At 45.9% G+C, this 23,190-nt stretch overlaps 1 protein-coding gene and 1 pseudogene across 1 annotated transcript; one reads left to right on the forward strand and one right to left on the reverse strand.

The window, feature by feature from the left end:
• The first annotated feature begins 1,310 nt into the window (after positions 1 to 1,310).
• Positions 1,311 to 2,597, forward strand: LOC136460546 (uncharacterized). The gene is made up of 3 exons (XM_066460204.1): positions 1,311 to 1,601; positions 1,654 to 1,983; positions 2,142 to 2,597. The coding sequence occupies exons 1-3, from the start codon at positions 1,311 to 1,313 to the stop codon at positions 2,595 to 2,597; spliced, it is 1,077 nt and encodes a 358-aa protein (XP_066316301.1).
• Positions 2,598 to 18,743: 16,146 nt separating this feature from the next.
• Positions 18,744 to 22,744, reverse strand: LOC136490033 (probable LRR receptor-like serine/threonine-protein kinase At3g47570; annotated as a pseudogene).
• Between the last annotated feature and the right edge of the window lie 446 nt (positions 22,745 to 23,190).

Here is a 23,190-nt window from a genome sequence, read left to right on the forward strand (position 1 = left end):
AAGGTGATACACTTGGTGGTTGGCATATTTGAGCAAGGGTGGAAAAGTTGGAGATCAAAAGGAGGAGTTTTTGATCGACCGGATTCTGGCCATGTAGTAACCGGATGCTGGCCTGGTGATTCCGGTCATCGTGGCAGAGTGGCTCAGTCTCGGTCAGTTGATCGGACGCCAGCGCGAGGAGTGATCGGACGCGCAACCTCTGGGTCCAGTCAACGATGATGTATGGTGACACAAGGTGAAGGAGTTGGCCAGGGAGGATCGGACTCAGGCACTGCGTCCGATCATGCTTGGATTTGACACGTCCGGTCGTGATTTTCCTTCGCTGTGACAGCTATAAGTCTTGTCCTTATCTACTTAGGATACTTATCTAGAGTAGTTGGTGGCTGTGTCAACCCTTATCTTTATCCCTAGCATCTACTTTATCATCTCTAGAATATGTTGTAGCTTTCTTAAGGCTCAAGCAAGCTTTCTTAAGGCTCAAGTAAGCTATCCTATATGTATCCCCAACCTGCCATAGTTGTGGCATGGTAATGAAATCTGAAATTCAGCCCCAAACCTGTGTTTTGGTTCTAGCAAATGGTATCTAGAGTCTAAGTTCATTTGGGTTCTACCCTTACCCCATCCTAATCCATCGCCATGTCTCTCCACTCCTCATCCTCTTCCTCCAACCGTTCCACCACCTCCAGCATACGTGTTGCATCGGCTACAGCAGCTAGGCGTGAGGAGGTGGCGGCCGAGTGTGCAGCAGCAGCGGAGCGGGTGGCTCACATTGCCTAGGCGGAGCTTGCTGCGGCGCGTGCGGCTGAAGCCGCTGACTAGGCAGTAGCGGAGGCACAGGAGGCTGCAGCAGCAGCGGCTGCGCTCCGTGCGGAGGTGGACGTGGGTGAGCAGGAGGACTACGGCGCCTAGGCAAGGGCGTCAAATGCAGGAGTGGCGGTGGATGTGGCTCTACACCACGGAGCGGACTCCAAGCAGGCCTGGCCCGACACGGGTGGCCTGGGCAGACACGATGGATGTGAGGCTAGCTACCGCGACGACTTCAACAACCGACACGGACGCGACACGGGCCGCTTCGACGGACGACGCCGCGACTTCGACCGGGACGAGCGGGTGGCATGTGACGCCAACGCCTGGCTGGAGCAGGAGGAGCGGCAAGAGGTGTGGGACCTAGGCAGACAGGACGCTAGCACGCGGAGCCCTCATAGGCAGCGCGCCTCCCCTTCCTTGGACCAGCGTCGTGGTCGCCGTGGCCGGCCTGCTCCCCTCTCGTCGTGCAGACCGTCGTTAAGGACACCAGTGGCAGATGGCCCATGCTCACCAAGACCAACTACGCCGAGTGGTCCATGGTGATGAAGGTGAAGATGCAGGCGCAACGCATGTGGGATGCGGTACGGTATGGCGACGCCAATTTCGACGAGAATCGGCGGGCACTAGAGGCGCTTCTTGCTGCTGTTCCGATGGAGATGCACTCCTCCCTCACAAACAAGCGGACCGCCAAGGACACCTGGGATGCCTTCACCGCAGCACGCATCGGCAGCGCCCGTGCCCGTAGGTCCACGCTTCAGAAGCTGCGTCAGGAGTGGGAGAACCTAGGCTTTCAAGCTAGGTGAGGATGTCAATGACTTCGCTCTCCGCCTCAACACCATGATGTAGCTATTGGCGCGGTACGGCGATAACAACATCGGCGAGGAGAGAGTTGTCGAGAAGTTCCTCTGCGTCATCCCCAAGAAGTACTCGCAGGTCGCCATCGTGATCGAGATGTTGCTAGACTTCTCTGAGTTGTCGATTGAGGAGGTGACGGGTCACCTCAAGGCCGTTGACAACCACGAGCAGCTACCTCCCTCAGAGTTGGTCACCATCGGTGGCAAGCTTCTCTTCACCAAGGAGCAGTGGCTCGCTCACCTAGTGGGAGCGAAAGAAGGGGGAGGCCTCGGGTTCTTCAGCTTTGAGTTCATCGAGCAGCCACAAGCATCGGCCGCGCAAGCGAGATAAGGTGCGTGGTGGCGCTCTTGGCGGCGTTGATGGCGATCGCAAGGCTACCCGCGACTGACACATGCAACAATTATGGGAGGACCAGCCACTAGGCCAAGGACTGCCGGTAGGCGAAGCACGGTAGTTAGGCACACGTCGCGCAAGCGCAGGAGGGTGACGAGCTGGCTCTGTTCTACGTACATGGGAGCATTGAGCCGCACTCCTCTCCTGCGCCGGCCGCCATCGCTCTCCACCTCGATGAGCCGCGGGCTCACGTCTTCCTCAGCAACGAGTCCGACGACGACAAGATCGACGGGTGGTACCTTGACACTGGCGCCACCCACCACATGACTGGGCGACGGGAGTTCTTTTTTGAGCTCGATTCCGGCGTTCGAGGCTCCGTCAAGTTCGGGGATGCCTCCGCCGTGGAAATCAAGGGTGTTGGCTCCGCCATCTTCACCGCCAAGACCGGCGAGCACCGGCTGCTCACCGGTGTCTACTACATCCCCGTGTTGAGGAACTCCATCATCAGCCTGGGACAACTAGATGAAATGGCTCGCGCGTGGAGATCGAGCACGGGGTCTTGCGTATCTAGGATCGCCGTCATCGCTTTCTCGTCAAGGTGAACAGAGGCGCCAACCGCCTTTACGTCCTCCATGAGCAGGTGGTGTAGCCCGTGTGTCTTGCAGCCCATCGCAACGACGACTCCTGGAGGTGGCACGAGTGCTTGGGCCACCTCAACTTCGAGGCCCTGAAGCATCTCGACAAAAAGGAGATGGTGCAGGGCATGCCGCGAGTCGAGCACGTGGAGCAGTTCTATGACACCTATGTCCTCACCAAGCAGCAGCAGCTCCCCTTCCCCCGCCAGGTGAGCTTCCGCGCCAAGGAGAAGCTAGAGCTCGTGCATGGTGACCTCTACGGCCCCGTGACACCGGCCACACCGGGAAGCTAGCGTTTCTTCCTGCTCCTCGTCGATGACGTGTCTTGCTACATGTGGGTGGTTTGCTCAACGCCAAGGCGGCGGCTGCAGACGCCATCAAGTGCCATCAAGCTACTGCAGAGAAGGAGTGCGGCCACAAGCTTCGGGTGCTATGCACCGACAAGGGTGGCGAGTTCACAGCGGCTGAGTTCGCAATGTACTGTGCCGACGAGGAGATCTAGCGCCACTTCTCCGCATAGTACACCCTGCAGCAAAATAGCATCGTTGAGCGCTGCAACCATACGGTGGTGGCCACCGCCCGTGCCCTCCTCAAGTATAGAGGGATGCCAGCAATCTACTTGGGGGAGGCGATGATGACTGTCGTCCATCTCCTCAACCGCTTGCCCACCAAGGCCCTTGATAGCAAAACATCGTACAAGGCCTGGCATGGGCATAAGCCAGTGGTGAGCCACCTCCGCATCTTCAGTTGTCTCACCTTCACCAAGGAGCTCAACCATGTTGGCAAGCTCGACGACCGGAGCATGCCAGGGGTCTTCATCGGCTACACAGAGGGCATCAAGGCCTATCGCATCCTCGACCCTACAACACAGCGTGTTCGCATCTCCCAAGACGTCATGTTCGACAAAGGGCGAGGCTAGGCCTGGGACAAGGCGATGGACGATGGCTCGACTTTGACTCTCAAAGACTTCATCGTCGACTATGTCCACTTCGAGGGAGCCAGGGGAGCTAGCAGCTCATCTTCACCGAGCTCGTCTACCTCAACACCCGGCTCACCATCGGCTTCAGCGAGTACTCCACCGCCTACACCACCAGCAAGTCCTCCACCACCTGTACCACCGGCTACGCCCCGCTCTCCTACACTGGCTCCCCAATCTCCTACATCGGTGCCCACACCTCTGAGATCGGCACCAATAGCCTTGGTTCGTGACGAGCAGCGCACGGTGGAGTTCGCCACTCTGTTGTCCGACGACGAGGATCGCGTCGATGCCTACCACGACGATGAGCCTCTAGGCTACCGCACCTTGGACAACATCTTCGGTGATCAGCCTATCCCTGGACTGGCGGTGCACGACTTTGAATGCGGAGTTGCACCTGGCGAATGAGGACGGTGAGCCCCGCTCCTTCACTGAGGTAGAGGGAGACGCGGCTTGGTGCACTGCGATGCAGCAGGAGATGGATGCACTCGAGCAGAACCGGACGTGGGAGCTAGCGGATCTTCCTGCCGGTCACCACGCCATCACCCTTAAATGGGTTTACAAGCTCAAGAAGGATGAGGCCAGGGGTGGTGATCAAGCACAAGGCGCGTCTAGTGGCGTGTGGGTTCAGTCCAGCAGGAGGGAGTTGACTTCGATGACACCTTTGCGCCCATTGCGTGGATGGAGTCCATCCGTCTCCTCCTCATACTGGCAGGCCCAGGAGGGTTGGCGTGTGCACCACATGGACGTCAAGTCCACTTTCCTCAATGGTGACCTAAAGAAGGAGGTCTACGTCTACCAGCTATCGGGATTCGTCATCCCCGATAGGGAGAACAAGGTTCTTTGCCTATGCAAGGACCCTCTATGGCTTGTGGCAGGTACCCCAAGCTTGGAATGCCAAGCTGGACTCCACTCTCAAGCAAATGGGGTTCTAACAAAGTCCTCACGAGGCTGCAGTCTACCGGCGGGGCAAGGGAGTCAATGCCCTATTGGTAGGCATCTACGTCGACAAATTGGTGATCACCGACACCAAGGAGGCTGAGGTGGAGTCATTTAAGGAGGAAATGAAGGCGACCTTCCAAATGAGTGACTTGGGCCTTCTCTCCTTCTACCTAGGGATCGAGGTCCACCAGGATAGCTCCACCTTCTCCCTTCGCCAGACCGTCTACGCCAAGCGTATCGTCGAGTTGGGCAGGCTCACCGGCTGCAACCCAGCACACACTTCCATGGAGGAGAGGCTGAAACTGAGCCGTGATAGCACAACGAAGGAGGTCGACGCCATGTAGTACTGGCGCATTATGGGCAGCCTTTGCTACCTCATCCACACACAGCCGGACCTGACGTCCGCCGTTGGTTATGTCAGTCGGTTCATGCAGCGATCGACGACGGAGCATGAGTAGGCTATCAAGAGGATCCTCCACTACGTGATAGGCACTTCCGACTATGGCTTGCACTACCCAAGGTGTCCCGGTGCGGAGCACTTCATCGGGTACAGCGACAGTGACCTCACCAGCGACATTGACACAAGCAAGAGCACCAGTGGGACGCTATTCTTCCTCGGCACGTGTCTAATTAGCTGGCAATCGGTCAAGCAGCAAGTGGTGGCTCTGTCTAGTTGTGAGATAGAGTACATCGCTTCCACAACCACTTCGACTCAAGCTCTCTAGTTGGCTCGGCTGCTAGGCGATCTCCTAGGCAGAGACGCAGAAGCAGTGGAGCTCAGGGTGGATAGTAAGTCTGCCTTGGCCTTGGCGAAGAACCCCGTCTTCCATGAGTGCAGCTAGCATATCTGAATCAAGTACCACTTCATTAGGAGCTGCTTGGATGAGGGGAGCATCAAGGCCGGCTACATCAACACCCAAGATCAGCTTGCCGACCTTCTCACCAAGTCCCTTGGGCAGGTCAAGTTCCAGGAGCGTCGCACTAGGATTGGGATGGTTCAAATTCCCCAGAAGGTGCCACACAAGACTTAGGGGGAGAATGACAGCTACAAGTCTTGTCCTTATCTACTTAGGATACTTATCTAGAGTAGTTGGTGGCTGTGTCAGCCCTCATCTTTATCCCTAGCATCTACTTTAGCATCTCTAGAATATGTTGTAGCTTTATTAAGGCTCAAGCAAGCTATCCTATATGTATCCTCAACCTGCCATAGGTGTGGCATGGCTAATGAAATCTAAAATTCAGCCCCAAATCTATGCTTTGGTTTTAACACTCTGGATGCTCTTTGGAAGTGATCAGACATGTAGTGGTGGAGTGTCTAGTCATTTGTGTAGCAGGCGTCAGGTCTTGGCCCAAAGGTAGGGCGGCAGCGTGCGAGCGAACGCAGTGGCACAGCGTCAGGTCATGGTTTCGGTGTGTCCGGTCAGTCTTTTGGCTCACGGGCGTGGCTGACTAGCCATTGGGATCAAGCGACTGTGGTTGAATGCTGGGACGCATGGCGCTTGATCCATGATCGGACACAGGGGGCCGAGCGTCTGGTCAATTTGACCTAACGCTGTCTGGATCGCCTCATTGAGGCAGGTAGAGAGAGCCCAACGAGCCTTTCATAGGGGACTTCTATTTAAACCCCATAGCCAGTTTTTGTTCACTCTCTTGGCTATTTTTCATTGACATAGCAACCTAGTGAGCTAAGCCAAAGCCCTCCCACTCATCTTCATCATTGATTCATCATCTTTGTAAGACTAGGAGTGAATCCAAGCGTATTGCTTGAGTGTTTGCATCTAGGGCATTTGGTGATTATGTTTCGCTATGGGATTTGCTTGTTACTCTTGATGGTTGCCACCACCTAGATGGCTTGGTGCAGTGAGGATCATCGAGCGGAGGAAGGTGCTTGTTTTCGGCTCCGATCGTGGTGATTGTGAGGAGTTCTTGACCTTTCCCCGGCGAAGAGCCAAAAATATTCTAGTGGATTGCTCATAGCTTTTGGATCCTCATCTTGTGTTGGTTGTGTGGCACCTGATTGTGGGTTAGGGGTGTAATGCCTATAAGCGCGTGAACCTCCAAGTGAGTGAGTCACCACAACAGGGACTAACTTGCCAGCAAGCAAGTGAAACTCGGTAAAAAATCATTGTGTCATCTTGTCTCCTGGAATTTCATTGGTATTCATTGTGATTGATTGATCATCTCTTGCCACGGACAGTATAAACACCACTACCTCTTTTGTACTTACTTTCCTAGTGTAGCTAAGCTCTTTAGTGTAATTAGTTTTGTAAGCTAGTTTGTGTCTTGTCTAGTGGTTAGTGAAGCTCTTTAGTTAGTCTTTGAGAGCTCACTAACCTAGAGAGTAGTGACATAGCCTCTTTTGTGAATTAGAGATCATAGAAATTAGAATTGTGGATACGAGGCTTTGTCTAACCACTCGGCTTAAGCAGTGTTGTAGAATTTTTTTAATAGGCTATTCACCCCCACTCTAGCCATTAGGACCTTTCACCACTATGGTATCACATTACACAAAGGAGGTAAGTAGAGTGAAGTTGGGTAGGAGGCGAGATAAACTGGCTCAGGATATGAAAAGAGTGAGAAATGTTAGGACGAGTGATCCTAAAATAGAAAAGGCTCCCATCTAGTTGACGATAGCGAGTGGGGTCATTTAGTGGTTCACCATCAGTGGGTCGTAGCCGTGAACACCAAGCTCCATAGGAGTATCAAAAGTGTAAGTAGCATGGGAAAGGATGTCTAGAATATAATGTACTTCTCCTAAGAGGTAGATACCATTAGATGTCGAAGAGAACTTAAGACCAAGGAAGTAACTGAAAGGGACCTAAATCATACATCAAGAACTTATCACTCCTATGGTAAAAGTTGGAGGAATCATTTGAGGGCACACAAGCGGTGTAGGGTGCCAAGACATACATCCTCAAGAAGAAGTTTGCTAGCTTCAAGATGAAGGAAGATGAGAGTGTGCCGGAGATGTTCCATAGACTTCAAGTGCTTGTCAATGATCTCAAAGCACTTGGAGAAGAGGTGAAGGACAAGGACTTCTCCCACAAGTTCTTAAGATGTTTACCATCAAGATTTGTCACATTGGTCACTATTGTAGTGAGGAGTGGTTTGGACACCATGACACCAAGCCAAGTGTTGGGAGATGTGATGACCAATGACACATATAAAGATAATGATGAGAATGAAGAGAAGAATAATAAGATGAAAGATGACAAGAAGGATGACAAGAAGAAGAGTGTGGCATTCAAGGCTTCATACTCCTCCAAGGACAAGGCAAAGCAAGAAACATCAAGTGAAGATGAATGGTCAAGCTTTGATGAACTTGATGATGAGAAGATGGCTCTTTTTTGAAAAGATTTGGCAAGTTCATGGTGAAAAAGGGCTATGGTGCAAGAAGGAAGAAGTCATCATCCAAGAACAAGGAAGAATCAAGAAGATGCTTCAAGTGTGGTAGCAAGGATTATCTTGTTGCTCAATGCCCATACAATAGCGACAATGATGATGATGACAAGAAGAGCATGAAGAAGGACAAGAAGGAAAAGAAAGAGAAGGACAAGATGACCTTCAAGAAAAAGAAGAGGAAGGGTGGTTCATATGTGGTCACTTGGAATAGTGATGCTTCCTCAAGTGATGATGATGATAGTGATGATGACAAGACCATCAAGAAGAAGGCTCTTGCAAGCATTGCCATCAATGAGAAGCCTTCCCACTTCGATACTCCATCGACATGCTTCATGGCTAAGGCCACTAAGGTACAATCTGATGATGAGTGTGATGAGGAACTTGATAAAAATGAAAGTTAAAATGAAGATGATGAACCAACTAAAGATGAACTATTTGACATGTTAGAAGATGCTAAAGAACGTTTTGACATTAAGAGAAGGGAATGCAAAAAGCTTGCGTAAGGAACTAAAAACCCTTAAGCAAGCCTTTGATGAGCTCAATGTATCTCATGAGAGTCTAAAGGAAGACCATGAGAAGCTTGGCAAGGCTCACAAGAAGCTTGAAAAAGCTCATTCCTCTTAATGAGCAAAATGAGAAGAAGCATGTTGTAACATGTGAAGTGGGCTTAACTTGTGACATAATTGAAGAATCATTTTATAATCCTATCATTTTTTGTTCCACTAACCCTTCTTGTAGCACTTCCACTTCTAGCTCATCTAGTAGTGATGGTTTCACTTGTTATGCCTCACTAATTGTTGAAAATTAGACCCTCAAGAAGGTGGTAAATGAGCTCACTCGCGTCTTAGGCAAAGCCTATGGTGGTGAGGACCGCTTGTTTAGGTGCTTAGGTAGCCAAAGAGCTTTTCTCTATAAAGAGGGATTAGGTCTATACTCACAAGAAAGGTAAGGCGGCCTTTGCTCCTCACAAGACTAGCTTTGTATAGAACAATGGTCGGTTTTGCACTACTTGCAAGCAAGTTGGTCACAAAGAGCATAATTGTAAGAACAAGAACAAGAATGCTATTGTATCCTCAATTAAGTTTGATTCTTGTTATTTGCTCACTAAGGGTGCCAATGGTGTAAAAGACTAAGTTTTTTGGTACATCCATGTTGGGTCCAAAGAAGGTCATTTAGGTAACAAAGAGCTTATTGACTAACCTTCAAGCACCCAAGCAAGTTTGGGTACCTAAAAAGAATTGATCTTCTTTTGTAGGTCAGTTAGAAAACCGGAGGAAGGCATTGTGTTCTTGATAGTGGGTGCACTCAATATATGATCGGTGATGTAAGAATGTTCACCTCAATCAACAATAATGATAGTAATAGTTATGATAGTATCACATTTGATGACAATGGCAAAAGCAAGGTCAAAGGGCTTGGTAAGATTGCGATATCCAATGACTTGAGCATATCCAATGTGTTGCTAGTTGAGAGCTTGAACTTCAATTTTCTATCCGTGACTCATTTGTGTGATCTTGAATTTAATTGCATATGTGGAGTAGATGATGTAGAGATCATAAGTGTAGATGGCTCTAATTTAATATTCAAAGGTTTTAGATATGAGAATCTATACTTGGTTGATTTCAATGCTAGTGAAACTCAATTGTCAACATGCTTGTTCACTAAGTCCATGGGTTGGTTATGGCATAGAAGGTTTGGTCATGTTGGAATGAAATAATTGAATAGATTGGTTAAACATGATCTATTTAGAGGCTTGAAAGATGTGGTATTTGAGAAGGATAAGCTTTGTAGCTCTTGTCAAGCCAGAAATCAAGTTGGAAACACCCATCCTAAGAAAAGCATGATGAGCAGTAGTAAAGCATTTGAGTTATTGCACATGGACTTGTTTGGGCCAACACAATACACTAGCATCAGTGGAAACAAATATGGCTTTGTGATAGTGGATGACTTTACTAGATACACTTGGGTATTCTTTCTATTGGACATGAGTGGTGTATTTGCAACTTTCAAATCATTTGTCAAGGGCATACACAATAAGTTTGAAACAACCATCAAGAGAGCTAGAAGTGACAATGGTAGTGAATTCAAGAACACAAGAATTGATGAGTTATGTGATGATTTTGGAATTAGACATCAATTCTCAGCTAAGTACACTCCACAATCAAATAGCCTTATTGAGAGGAAGAATAGAACACTCATGGATATGGCAAGGTCTATGCTTAGTGAGTACAATATGAGTCAATCTTTTTGGGTCGAAGCAATCAACACGGCTTGCTATTGTAGCAACCGCTTATATTGTCACCTTTTGAAACAAAAGACATCTTATGAGACCTTGAATGGTAGAAAGCCCAACATTGCATCTTTTCGGGTATTTGGATGCAAATGCTACATATTGAAGAAAGGCACTACATTGAGCAAGTTTGACAAGAAATGTGATGAAGGCTTCTTACTTGGATACTCAACCACTAGCAAAGCATATAGAGTTTAGAATTTGGCAAGTGGCACTCTTGAAGAAGTTAATGATGTTGAATTTGATGAAAACAAGGGTTCCTAAGATGAGAATGAGAATCTTGATGATGTTAGATGCATTCAACTTTCAAATGCCATAAAGAACATGGATGTTGGTGAATTGAGGCTTAGGCAAGTGATAGATGAAGAAGATAATCAAGTGCAAGTGCTCTCTAACTCAAATGTGCAAGTTGACACTAATCAAGCAAGCACAAGTGACTCATGACAATGTGAAAAATCAAGTGGCTAGTTCATCATCTTAAGTGAATCAATCCAATGAGCAAGCAAGTGCAAGCAAAAATGTTCCAATACTCCAACCAACCAATATTGCAAGAGATCATTCATTGGACACTATAATTGGAGATATTTCTAGAGTTATACAAACAAGGTCAAGATTGACTTCATTTTGTGAGCACTTCTCATTTGTGTCATCCATTGAGCCAAATAAGATAGAAGAAGCATTGATGGATATGGATTGGGTGAATGCTATGCATAAAGAATTGAATAACTTCACTAGAAATTAAGTATGAGAATTAGTTGAAAGACCAAAGAACCACAATGTGATTGAAACAAATGGATCTTTAGAAACAAGCAAGATCAAGATAGGATAGTAGTAAGGAACAAAGCAAGATTGGTAGCACAAGGTTACACTCAAGTTAAAGGTTTTGACTTTGGAGAAATATATGCCCAGTTGCTAGATTGGAAGCAATTAGAATCTTGCTAGCCTATGCTTGTGCCCATAACATTAAGCTCTATCAAATAGATGTCAAGAGTGCATTTCTCAATGGTTACATCAATGAAGAAGTGTATGTTGAGCAACCTTCCGGTTTTGAAGATGACAAGAAGCCCAACCATGTGTTCAAGCTAAAGAAGACATTGTATGGATTGAAGCAAACACGTAGAGCATGGTATGAGAGATCGAGAGGCTTCCTACTCTATAAAGGGTTCATAATGGGCAAGGGTGACACCACTCTTTTCACCAAGAAGATTGTGAATGACTTGTTTGTGTTGTAAATCTATGTAGATGGCATCATACTTGAACCAACCAATCAAGACTTTTGTGAAGAGTTTGAAAAGATGATGGCTAATGAGTTTGAGATGTTGGATTGGAGAGTTGAGTTATTTTCTTGGTCTTCAAATCAAGCAATTAAAGAATGGTACATATGTGAGTCAAGGCAAGTACATCAAATACATGCTTAAGAAGTTTGGCATGAATGAGAGCAAAGCAATTTGTACACCCATGGGAACAAATGGCAATTTGGATAGTAATACAAGTGTCAACATGGTGGATCAAAAGTTGTATCGCTTTATGATTGGAGCCTACTCTATATGACCGCATCAAGGCCAGATGTCATATTTAGTGTGTGCATGTGTGCAAAATTCCAAGCCTCACCGAGAGAAAGTCATTTGAAGGCTACAAAGAGAATATTAGGGTACTTGAAGCATACACAAAATGTTGGTTTGTGGTATCCCAAAGGAGCAAACTTTGAGTTGGTTACTCCGACTCCGATTATGTGGGGTGCAAGGTTAAAAGGAAGAGCACCTTGGGCACTTGTCAATTGTTGGGAAGATCACTTGTTTCATGGTCATCAAAAAAGCAAAATAGTGTTGCACTATCAACCATCGAATCCGAATACATATCCACCAGTAATTGTTGTGCACAAAATCTTTGGATAAAGGTCACCTTGAATTTCTCAAATATGTGTTGATGCACCCCCACTAATATGACATGCCTATCCTTCGAGCAATCTAAGGTAAAACTTGATTGGCATGGCATACATTCTTTGTTAAGGACATATTTAGTGCATCTAGTCATTCCTCATGTTTAATAGGCTCATTTATGAAAATCAAATGAATTTGATGCTTATATGGTACCACTATTGCTTCTATGCTTGATATGATCTAGTGGTAGCATATGACATGTTTGTGGGCTTGTGGACCTAGTGTTTGATGTAGAAAAATGAACTATAAGTGTTTAAATCAACATGGTCAAGATAACCCATGAAACGAGGTGTGAAGAAGCTTGTCCTTGGATCAAACTGAGTTAAATATTTTTGGCAAGTATTCTAGATTGGACTAAATTTAGGAAAATGATCCTCACCCTATTGATTGACATTGATAATCTTAAACTATCTAAAATTGAACCTTTGTGGTCATTGATGACAAAAGGAGAAAAAATAGTGCACAAAGATGACAAAGGAGGGGGACTTTGACATAGGGGGAGAAATATGAAAGTAAGGGGATCAAATTAAAATTTGATCACACAAGTAGGGGGAGCAAGCTCATAAACTTGATTGATGCATTTGAATGTGCATTTCATATGTTTGATTGCATGGCACAAGTTTTAAATTAAAATTCCTTGCTTGTGTGGTGTATGCTAGTTGTAGGTTTGAATGATGAAATGAAAAACTAGCATGCATAGGATGATAGTTACATATACCTTGCTTACTTGTGTGTGTTTTTAAGTGGTACTAGAGTCTTGAATATAATGTTGATCTCACGAGGTATCTAGTGTTTGTGTTTTGCAAATAATTCCAAGTGGTATCTAACTAACAATGGTGCTAAGGATGGTATTATTGGTGCACTCCAATTGGTATCACGCTTCAAAGGTCCATCTCTTACACCTTAGCATTATTTGATAGACATTACTCTCCCACAACTAAAATCCATGCATATGTGCAAGCTTCAATCCAAACTCTTAGCATATATGTAGGGGGAGCTAATACTACCAATTCGGGTTCATGAAACTTGTCCAAATCATTTACACATGGTGAAAATGTTTGGGAAAGCAACATGAATTCAAAATCAATTTCAATTCATATCTTTGTGAAAGGGTTGTCATCAATTACCAAAAAAGGGAGATTGAAAGCTCTAGTTTGGTTTCTGTGAATTGATGAAACCCTAAGTGCTAATCCTTTGCTCTAAGTGATCATGAGTTAGGTTAGCACTATTCCAAGTGGTAGAGCTAATGGTGAAGATCATGATGGTGGTGATGGCCATGGTAATGATCAAGTGGTCAGACTTGGAAAAGAAGAAAGAGAAAAACAAAATGGGTTCAAGGCAAAGGTGAAATCAATAGGGCCATTTTTTAGTGATCAAGACACCCAGTGGGTGTGATCGTATTTATGATAGATAGTCGTACTATTAAAAGGGGTGAAACTCATATCGAAATGCAGTTATTAAAGTGCCACTAGATGTTCTAACTCATTACATATGCATTTAGATTCTAGTGAGTGCTAACACCCTTGAAAATATTTGTGAAAATATACTAACACACGTACACAAGATGATACACTTGGTGGTTGGCATATTTGAGCAAGGGTGGAAAAGTTGGAGATCAAAAGGAGTTTTTGATCGATCGGACTCTGGCCACGCAGTGACTAGACGCTGGCCTAGTGAGTCCGGTCATCGTGGCAGAGTGTCTTGGTCTCGGTCGGTTGACCGGACGCCAGAGCGAGGAGTGATTAGATGCGAAGCCTCTGAGTCTAGTCAACGATGACATATGGTGACGCAAGGCGAAGGAGTTGGCTAGGGAGGATCGGACTCAGCATTGCGTCTGGTCACGCTTGACCTGACGCGTCCGGTCGTGATTTTCCTTCTCTAGATGCTTTCTAGAAGTGATCAGACGCATAGTGGTGGAGCGTTCGGTCGTTTGTGCAGCGCGTCAGGTCTTGGCCCAAAGGTAGGGTGGTGGCGTGTGAGCGGATGCAGTGGCGCAGCGTCAGGTCGTAGCTTCGGTGCATTTGGTCATCTTTTGACTCACGGGCGTGGCTGACTAGCCGTTGGGATCAAGTGGCTATGGTTGAATGCGGAGACACATGGCGCTTGGTCTGCTACCGGACACAGGGGGCTGAGCATTCGGTTAATTTGATCGGCGCATCCGGTCGCCTCATGGAGGCAGGCAGAGAGAGCCCAATGGCTCTATTTCATGGGGGCTTCTATTTAAATCCTATGGCCAGGTCTTGCTCACTCTCTTGGCCATTTTCATTGACATAGCAGCCTAGTGAGCTAAGCCAAAGCTCTCTCACTCATCTCTATCATTGATTCATCGTCTTTTGTGAGATTGGGAGTGAATCCAAGTGCATTGCTTGAGTGTTTGCATCTAGAAGCACTTGGTGATTGTGTTTCGCTGTGGGATTTGCTTGTTACTCTTGGTGGTTGCCGCCACCTACATTGCTTGGTGCAGCGAGGAAGATGCAACCGAGCGAAGGAAGGTACTTGTCTCCGACTCTGACCTTGGTGATTGTGAGGGGTTCTTGTCTCGGCTTAAGTGGTGCTGTAGAATTTTTTAAGAGGCTCTTCACCCCCCCGCTAGCCATTAGGACCTTTCACTACGAAGGTATCACATTACATAAAGGAGGTAAGCAGAGTGAAGTTGGGTAGGAGGCGAGATAAACTGGCTCAGGATGTGAAAAGAGTGAGAAATGTCAGAACGAGTCATCCTAAGATAGAAAAGGCTCCTATCTAGTTGATGATAGCGAGTGGGGTCATTTAGTGGTTCACCATTAGTGGGTCGTAGGCGTGAACACCAAGCTCCATAGGAGTATCAAAAGTGTAGTGACTAGTGAGAGCAGCATGGGAAAGGATGTCTAGAATATAATGTACTTCTCCTAAGAGGTAGATACCATTAGATGTCAAAGAGAACTTAAGACCAAGGAAGTAACAAAAGGGACCCAAATCATACATCAAGAACTTATCACTAAGGCGCTACTTCACAAAATCAATGTAATGAGAATCATCATCCTTGATGAGCATGTCATCGACATGGAGAAGAAGTGTGCAACCATAAGGGGAGGTATGCATAAAGAGAGCAGCATCGTGGTCACTAGGCTTAAAGCCATCATCAAAGACAACAGAGGTGAAGCATTCAAACTAGGTCTGTGGAGCTTGCTTAAGGCCATAAAGTGAATGACACAGTCGACAAGCCATGCCACTAGGGACATAATACCCTTGAGGGGGCTACATGTAGACTTCCTTGTGTAGCTCGCCATTGAGAAAGGCATTCTTAACATCCAATTGATAGATGGACGACTGATGAAAAGAAGCCACTACAAGAAGAGTCCGAACAGTAGTCATGTTAGCAATAGGAGCAAAGGTCTCCTTGTAGTCATGACCGTGCTCTTGCTAAAAACCACGTCCCACAAAGACGAGCCTTGTAGCACTCAAGAGAACTATCCGAGCGAGTCTTGGCCTTATACACCCACTTGTAGGTGATGGGAGTGACATGAGGTGGCAAAGGTACAAAGATCCCAAGCGGAAGGCGCTCCAAGGCAGCAATCTCCTCATCCACAGCATGCAAAGATCAAATGATCACAAGTAGTCTCATGAATGCGGCGATGCTTGTGATTAGCAATGTCATTCTAAGAAAGAACCAGGACATGCAAACTGAACAAGGGTTCCCTATTCGACAAGATAGAGACAATGCACAACAGAGATGTATTCGCTAGCAGAGTTCGTATGAAAAGATCGAATGTGAGAGTCAAACTGAGTATGCATCATAGTGACAAATTGTTGGTAAATATCAAGAAATTGATCATGAGAAGACATAAGATAAATCTATTTGTCAAGCTTGCAACATGTACAGTGAAGAGTAGTATTACTAGAAATAGGGCCTAAGATAACGCTACTAACTAGAGTGTACAGTCTAGAACCTAGAGGTGACCTAGACAACGACGCCACTGCACAAAAGTAGTTGTAGATGAAGCAATCGACACAGAGGCAGAAGAACTGGGTGATGAGCTAGCCAAATTGGACAAAGGAAGATGCAGCCAATCAAGCTCCCATAGACGTCGTGAGTCATAACACCTAGGTCTAGTCCCCACCAAAAGGCATGTATGAAGATCCTAAATACAACAAGAGTTAGACTCGAGAATGCTATTAGGAACATGAAAGGAAGATTTAGAAAGAAAATCCCACCTAGCAACAAAAAGAGAAGTGTCATAAGCAATCTAAACAATTATGGGTGGGTTGGGAGATGACATAGAGGACAAGTGTGTCCAATCAGGTTTCATATGAAAAGAAACACTAGAATCAATGAACCACTTGGATGATATACCTAACTGACGACGACGACGACGACGATGATATACCACTTGGAGGAGGAGGAGGAGAAGGAGAGTAACAACAAGCATGAGCAGTAGTCCCGTGTGCTGAGGTCTATGTTGCAGTAAGGTGATGAAACAAGATAGTAATTGTGACAGAACCGCTCAATTTATACAAGATCAAGTACGGTTGTCTCCGCTAACACGTTGATACACGCATATTTTCACTTATATAAACCTAATAGTCTGCCAAGTGTCACGAAGGACCTCGGTAAATCAACATCACAACCAAGATCGCATGGTTAAGCAAATACACATCACATACGCAGAGTTACAGCAGAAATAATATTACAAATGGGTTCACAAATAATAGTACAAGTTCGGGTTTCAAAACCGATTAGTGAAAACAACATAGCTTTCAAATGATTACATTAATATAGGTTCTAAATACATTGTTAGCATAAGTGACATTCTCTGACAAAAGCATATAGGTGAGAAATAAATATAGAGTCACCGAGCCTCTTGAATATGGTGGCCTTGGGATCCATAACTTAGAACTCCTTGGCTGCGCTTTAAGGATTCGTTGGCTGTGGGCTGAGAAAACTGATCCATCAAGACCATGGGTTGGTCTTCCAATACAAGTCCCCCGCAAGGCTTAGGCCCTCTTCAATATTGCAGTAGATGCCATAGTAGGGAATGGTGAGAAAATTTGGTTCTGGACAGATAGATGGTTAGACGGTCACACCTTGGCTGAGTTGTCCCCCAACCTATTTAATGTTGTCCCCAAACGTATAGCCAAGAGATGTACTGTTGCTCAGGCACTCCAGAATAGAAAGTGGGTAGATGACATCAGGGGAGCTCGCACAGTACCAGTCCTCATCAAGTACCTGCAGCTCTAGGACATGGTGGATGGAATGGTTCTGCAGCAACAGGTTCCAGATCAATTTACTTGGAAGCTAGCCCAATCTGGTTTATACACAAGTAAATCGGCTTATGCTGCCTTCTTTGTGGGAACCATCAGGTTTGGTCCATGGGGAAGAATTTGGAAAAGCTAGGCACCTCCCCGTTGTAAATTTTTTATTTGGTTGGTCTTCCACAATCGGTGTTGGACGGCTGATCGCCCTGCGAAGAGGGGACTGCCCCATCCTAAGGCTTGCCCTTTGTGTGATCAAGCTGAAGAGATTATTCATCATATCTTGGTTGGCTGTGTATTCACTCGTCAAATTTGGGCTCAAATCTTTCAATACTTAGGTCTCAGTTCTCTATTGCCAGAACCTACAGTATCTCGTTTCTCTAAATGGTGGTGGATATCGTCAGTGCCCAAGGCTGAACGGAAGGGTCTCAACTCCCTGATAATTTTGGTAGCCTGGGAGGTGTGGAAGCACCGTAACTCATGTGTGTTTGAAAATGCCACGCCAAGCATCCAGGAGGTTCTTAGGGCTGTCAGCGCTTAGGGTAATCTTTGGTGTAGTGCTGGAGCAAGAAAGCTCCAGGAACTCTTGGTCAGGGAGCCGGCCTTGGGGGTATAAGGCAGGCTGTTTTGTTTGGTCGACATCAATATAGTTTGTGGCGCGTCTGTTTTAGTTAAGAGTGGGTGTGTGTTGGTGGTGTTCTTGTACTCAAGTAGGGTCTAACCAAACTCGTATATTTTTATTTCTACCTTAACGAAATTGACACGCAGCTCTCCTACGTAGTTCGAGAAAAAAAAATCATCGTCATCACAATATTTATTATATGCAACTATCCTTTTATAACTCTTATTCATCTCACTATTCCTCAATATTTCTTGAATGCAGTATTATCAATTAATATATACTAATCATACACTAACAACATTATTATCTCGGTAATTGCTCGCATCTGGCGAGCCTGGCTCTAGAGAAATCAAAATCTGCGTATCTCGGGAGCGAGGTTAAGGAGACCTTTGTATTCACAGGTCCAAAGAGCTAGACGTACAAGCGTTACATATGCATTGAACCCCTCCGGCTAGAGGGAAAATACATTTATACATCACATATACATCTAACAGGAGCATCTACTGCAATTGCAACAGTAACAAACAAACACGTAAGAGTGCCACTATGTTTTGAGGTAGAGCTGCATTGTACTGACCATTCATTCTCAACCGAGTCTCAACTGTTCAATATATTATTTAATATTTTTTTGAACGTAATATATTATTTAATATAGTAGGATCTTTTTTATTGAATAGGGCTTTTGTACCTTATACATCCTCGAATCGTCAGCTCTGGTCTAAGAACACACAAGGGTGCGCCCCATTCTACTAGGATATGGGTGGAAATGTTGCAATAACTACACCAGGATAAGAAAAATACGACTGACCTACAATTTTTAAGTGGGGAACCCGTACCACCATACTCCCAAACACATTGATCTCGTTTAAGGGAAACCTTTTCTTGTATATTGCACGAGCTGCTTCATTCCCCAATCTTATTGACTAATTTACCAGTTGTTATCTTTTTGTGAAGCTGAACTTCAAGCATTTGGGCACTCATGTTACATTATTCAGATGCTACTTTGCCTTCTTTCATTATGCAATGTAGCAAGCTTTTATTGTCTGAATCTCAGCTACAACATCTCTCATGCACAGCCTCTCAGTCGGTCTGCTCTTGCTGCATGATAGTGCAAGCCTTGTGACGTAGTCCATAACACCATTGATTTTCCCTGTTTCAGCCCCAATGGATAGCAGAAAGGGGTCTACAATCTCCATCAGTCGATCTGGGTAAGCCATCTTTGCAGGGTCAATCCATCTGTAAACATGTCATGTGTAGGCTCCTTCCCAGTAAACAACTCAAGGAGTACAATACCATAGCTATAGACATCCCCATGTGGAGAGATGCGAGCAGCTTCACCATATTCTGCAAGGATAAACGGCATTAAAAGTGTACCAACTATAACTGCTGTTGGAGCTACATATAGAGTATTCAGTTACCTGGAGCAACATATCCAATTGTTCCTAGTATTCCCACAGAACTCTTTGAATTGATCAACTGCTCACCAACTGGATCCGTGAGAATCTTAGTGAGGCCAAAGTCTACGACACGAGCAACCATGTCCTCCCCAAGAAGAATGTTGCTGGGCTTGACATCGCAGTGAACTATTGGAGGCTGGCAGTTGTTGTGCAAATAGTCCAGTGCACTGGCAACGTCAGCAGCAATGTTCAATCTCTGCACTAACGTTAGTACATTGACAGGATTTGCGGAATATACATCTGGATGTAACCACTTGTCAAGGTTCCCATAAGGCATGAACTCCAACACTAGAGCTTTGAATTCATTATGGTTCAAATAAGAGCAAGAGCAGCATGTTATAACATGGATCAAGTTACGGTGGCGAATTTTGCTAAGCGCCTTACACTCAGTGAAAAAACATTTTGAAGAGCCAGGTTGTTCAAGATCAAATACCTTAACAGCTACAGTAGTTGGCACGCCCTTTAACAGGATTGTCCCCTTATAAACTGATCCATGCTGTCCCGTACCGATCAAATTGCTGGCACTAAAGCCATTTGTTGCTCGGGACAAATCAAAATAAGAAAGTCGAGGGTACATGTCATCCGTCAATAGAGGACGAACCATCGGTTTTTTGGTGGATAGAAGTCTTGATCCTTTTTTTGAAAATAAGAAAAGAACTGCCAAGATGAAGCACGCCAAGATGACAATAGCAGTCACACTCATAGCATTTCGAATGACTCTTAGTATCCTTTTATTATGCTCTGCTGGTTCAGTAGGGCATTCAGGCAAATGCAGCTTTTTAATACCACCACATAGCTTGTCATTCCCATTAAAAGAGAGACCAGTCAAATTGGTAAATACTCCTTTTGCTGGAACTTGACCATCAAGATGGTTGAAGGATATGTCTAGCCTGTATAATGATCCCATGCTTTCCATGGTCTCAGGGATCTGTCCAGTCAAGTAATTTTGCGCAAGGTACAGTTCTTTCAGGCCATTCATGAGTCCCAACTCTTGAGGAATCACTCCTGTGAGGCTGTTTTTGCTCAAATTTAACAGTGCCAAACCATGCATTTTACTCATGGATGCAGGAATGATACCGTTGAAGGAGTTATGATCCAAACGGAGCTCCATCAAACTCTGACAATTGCTTAGAGCATCTGGCAGCACTCCAGATAAGTTGTTCCCTTGTATGTACAAGTATGTGAGCGTCATGAGCCTACCAACTTCAGACGGAAGAGAACTATTGAAATTATTCCCAGATAAATCTAGCATGTATGACAAGGATGATAGGCTAAAGATCTCTCCTGGTAATGGACCTGAAAGTGCATTGTTGGAAAATGTTGCAACATTAAGTTGTTGTAGGTTCCCGAGGTTCGCTGGAAGAGGTCCCTCCAGCATGTTGTTATCTACTGAAAGGTGCTGCAACAATGTTAAGTTCCCGAGTGAAGATGGCATTGCCCCAGACAATTGGTTGTTCTCAAGTGTCAAGAATTGGAGCATTTTTAGCCTTCCTATGCTGTCAGGTATGTGTCCAGTAAATTGGTTGCCGGCGAGACCAACTTGAATAGTTTGGGAAGGTTACCAATCCCATCTGGTATCCTACCAGATAATTCATTGAACCTGATATCTAGCCTCCCGAGTTGTGCTGATAGGTTGGCTATAGAGCTTGGAAACACACCACCAAATCTGTTGTTTTGCAGTGCGACACCACGGAGCATTGTTGAATTAGTTAAGAGTGTGATGAACTTCCAGTCGTGGTTACTGGTAGCCTTCAGCTGGTTTCCGTTGAGTAGCAGGTAGTTTAGGGAAATAGTCCCAATCTCAGGAGGCACGATTCCAGTCAAACTGTTATAAGACAGGTCTATGGATTGCATTGTGGTCGCATTCGCAATCGAAGCTGGAATGTGTCCCCTGAAATGGTTCACCGCAAGGATAAGGTATTGGATTTTGGGTAGGCCATTACCCAAATCGGAGGGCAGTGTGCCCTCAAGCTCATTCTTGTGCAGACTGATGTGGATCGCTGTGGAGAGATTGAAGACTGTTTGTGGGACGGTGCCGGAGAGGTGGTTTACATGAAGAGCCAGCACCTCAAGGTTACCCAACCTGCCAAGGTCCTTAGGGATCGGTCCACTGAGGTGGTTGTCGTTGAGGTAAACTACCTGCAGTGATGAGAGGTTCCCAAGTGATGGTGGGATGATCCCAGTGAAGTTGTTCTTCCCTAACGACATGGACTTGAGCATCGACAGACCTCCAATCCAATCCGGGATTTGCCCACTGAGGTTGTTCAGGTCAAGTTTGATGGTCACAAGGCGACTGCAGTTCCTAAGGCCATCTGTGAACTCACCTTGCAGTGAATTGTTTGACAGATCAAGATATGACAACCTCTGTAGCTGTCCAATTGTGGGGGGGATTTCACCTTGGAGCGAGTTGTTTGACAGATCAAGGTACAACACATGTGATAGCCGGCCAATCGCTGGAGGGATTTCGCCATACAGTAGATTGTAGCTAAGGTCCAGAGTCCTCAATCGTGTGAGATTCCCGATGGAAGGGCCCAAGTTTCCCACAAGTCCCATGGAGGACAGATTCAGAGCGGATACTCTGTGCTTATGCCTGCTGCTGCTGCTGCTGCTGCAGATGACGCCAATCCACTGGCACAAGTCGGCGCTTGCTTCCCATGAGGCCAGCGCATCCGTCGACTGCAGGCTTAGACCCGCCTTGACTGCTAGCAGCGCATCATGGTCGGTCTCATTTCTGCTCGGCAATGCTTGAACGCATGAGGTTGATAACAGTGAGAGCAGATGCAGCAAGAGAAGCCATATTGCTAGAAACATTACGAAGCAGTTTCTCTGCATTCAAGACGATTTTTGAACAAAACAAAATTTATGAGTCCGACAGTGGAAATTCGAATAAAATCTATACAAGTGGACTCATAGGAAGCAGCATGTGGAACTGGGTGTGGGACATGAATAACATTTATGCATGTATATATATGCTTATTTGTCTTCCATTCACTTGTATAGATTTCCATATGAGCCCGAATCAGAGAAGCAAATAGATTGAGAACACGGGTGTTGACACAAATCGTGGTTGCCTAATGCTTAATCTAATTGCGCCAAGATGAATGCAGAAAAGGAATGTGCAGCGTGTATACTAACCTGATGTTCTTCTGACCCAATGCTTGCTTCTCTTCTGGAGTTCTGGTGCCTCCATCTGTGCCATTTTATATATCTTCTTAATTGACTACCATTGCCGTCTTGACCACGCATGCTACTAGTCAAGAAAGTTCTCGTTGCTCAATTTGCAGGTTCACACTATGGTCCTGGATTTGGATGTATTCGTTGAGCAGCATGTGGAAATTCGAATTCAACGAGCCTCTGTTCATATACTGGAACGAGATCCTCTGACTGACGTAACGTCACGGTGACGTTGCCCGGATGTAAGCGAAATCGTCACTCCGACTCGAGTCGGAGGAACTGCTTTGTCACCATCAGAGAAATGACGCAGTAATAATGGTTTTGGATTATAGCACCCAGTAAATTATGATGTATTTTCTCTCCTACCACCAGATCCTTCGCAGGAACAGAGGAAGGAGCATTGGAGCAACCCATACGTTGATGCGTAGGAGTATGACGTAAAGCGCAGATACAGCAAAGCAGCTGAACTGCAATCAACCTCTGCTCTTTCCGAACTGAATCCCAAAATCACCACATCTGTCCTAT

Source organism: Miscanthus floridulus, chromosome 1 (assembly GCF_019320115.1).
Source record: "Miscanthus floridulus cultivar M001 chromosome 1, ASM1932011v1, whole genome shotgun sequence".
Taxonomy (NCBI): domain Eukaryota; kingdom Viridiplantae; phylum Streptophyta; class Magnoliopsida; order Poales; family Poaceae; genus Miscanthus; species Miscanthus floridulus.

What these genes read in the sequence shown, in the direction of transcription:
- LOC136460546 (XM_066460204.1), top strand. Translation starts at nt 1,311, where the DNA reads ATGCTCACCAAGACCAACTACGCCGAGTGGTCCATGGTGATGAAGGTG. An exon ending in GGGAGAACCTAGGCTTTCAA is followed by an intron (nt 1,602 to 1,653) that starts GCTAGGTGAGGA and finishes ACCATGATGTAG; the next exon opens with CTATTGGCGCGGTACGGCGA. An exon ending in CACAAGCATCGGCCGCGCAA is followed by an intron (nt 1,984 to 2,141) that starts GCGAGATAAGGT and finishes GCGCAAGCGCAG; the next exon opens with GAGGGTGACGAGCTGGCTCT.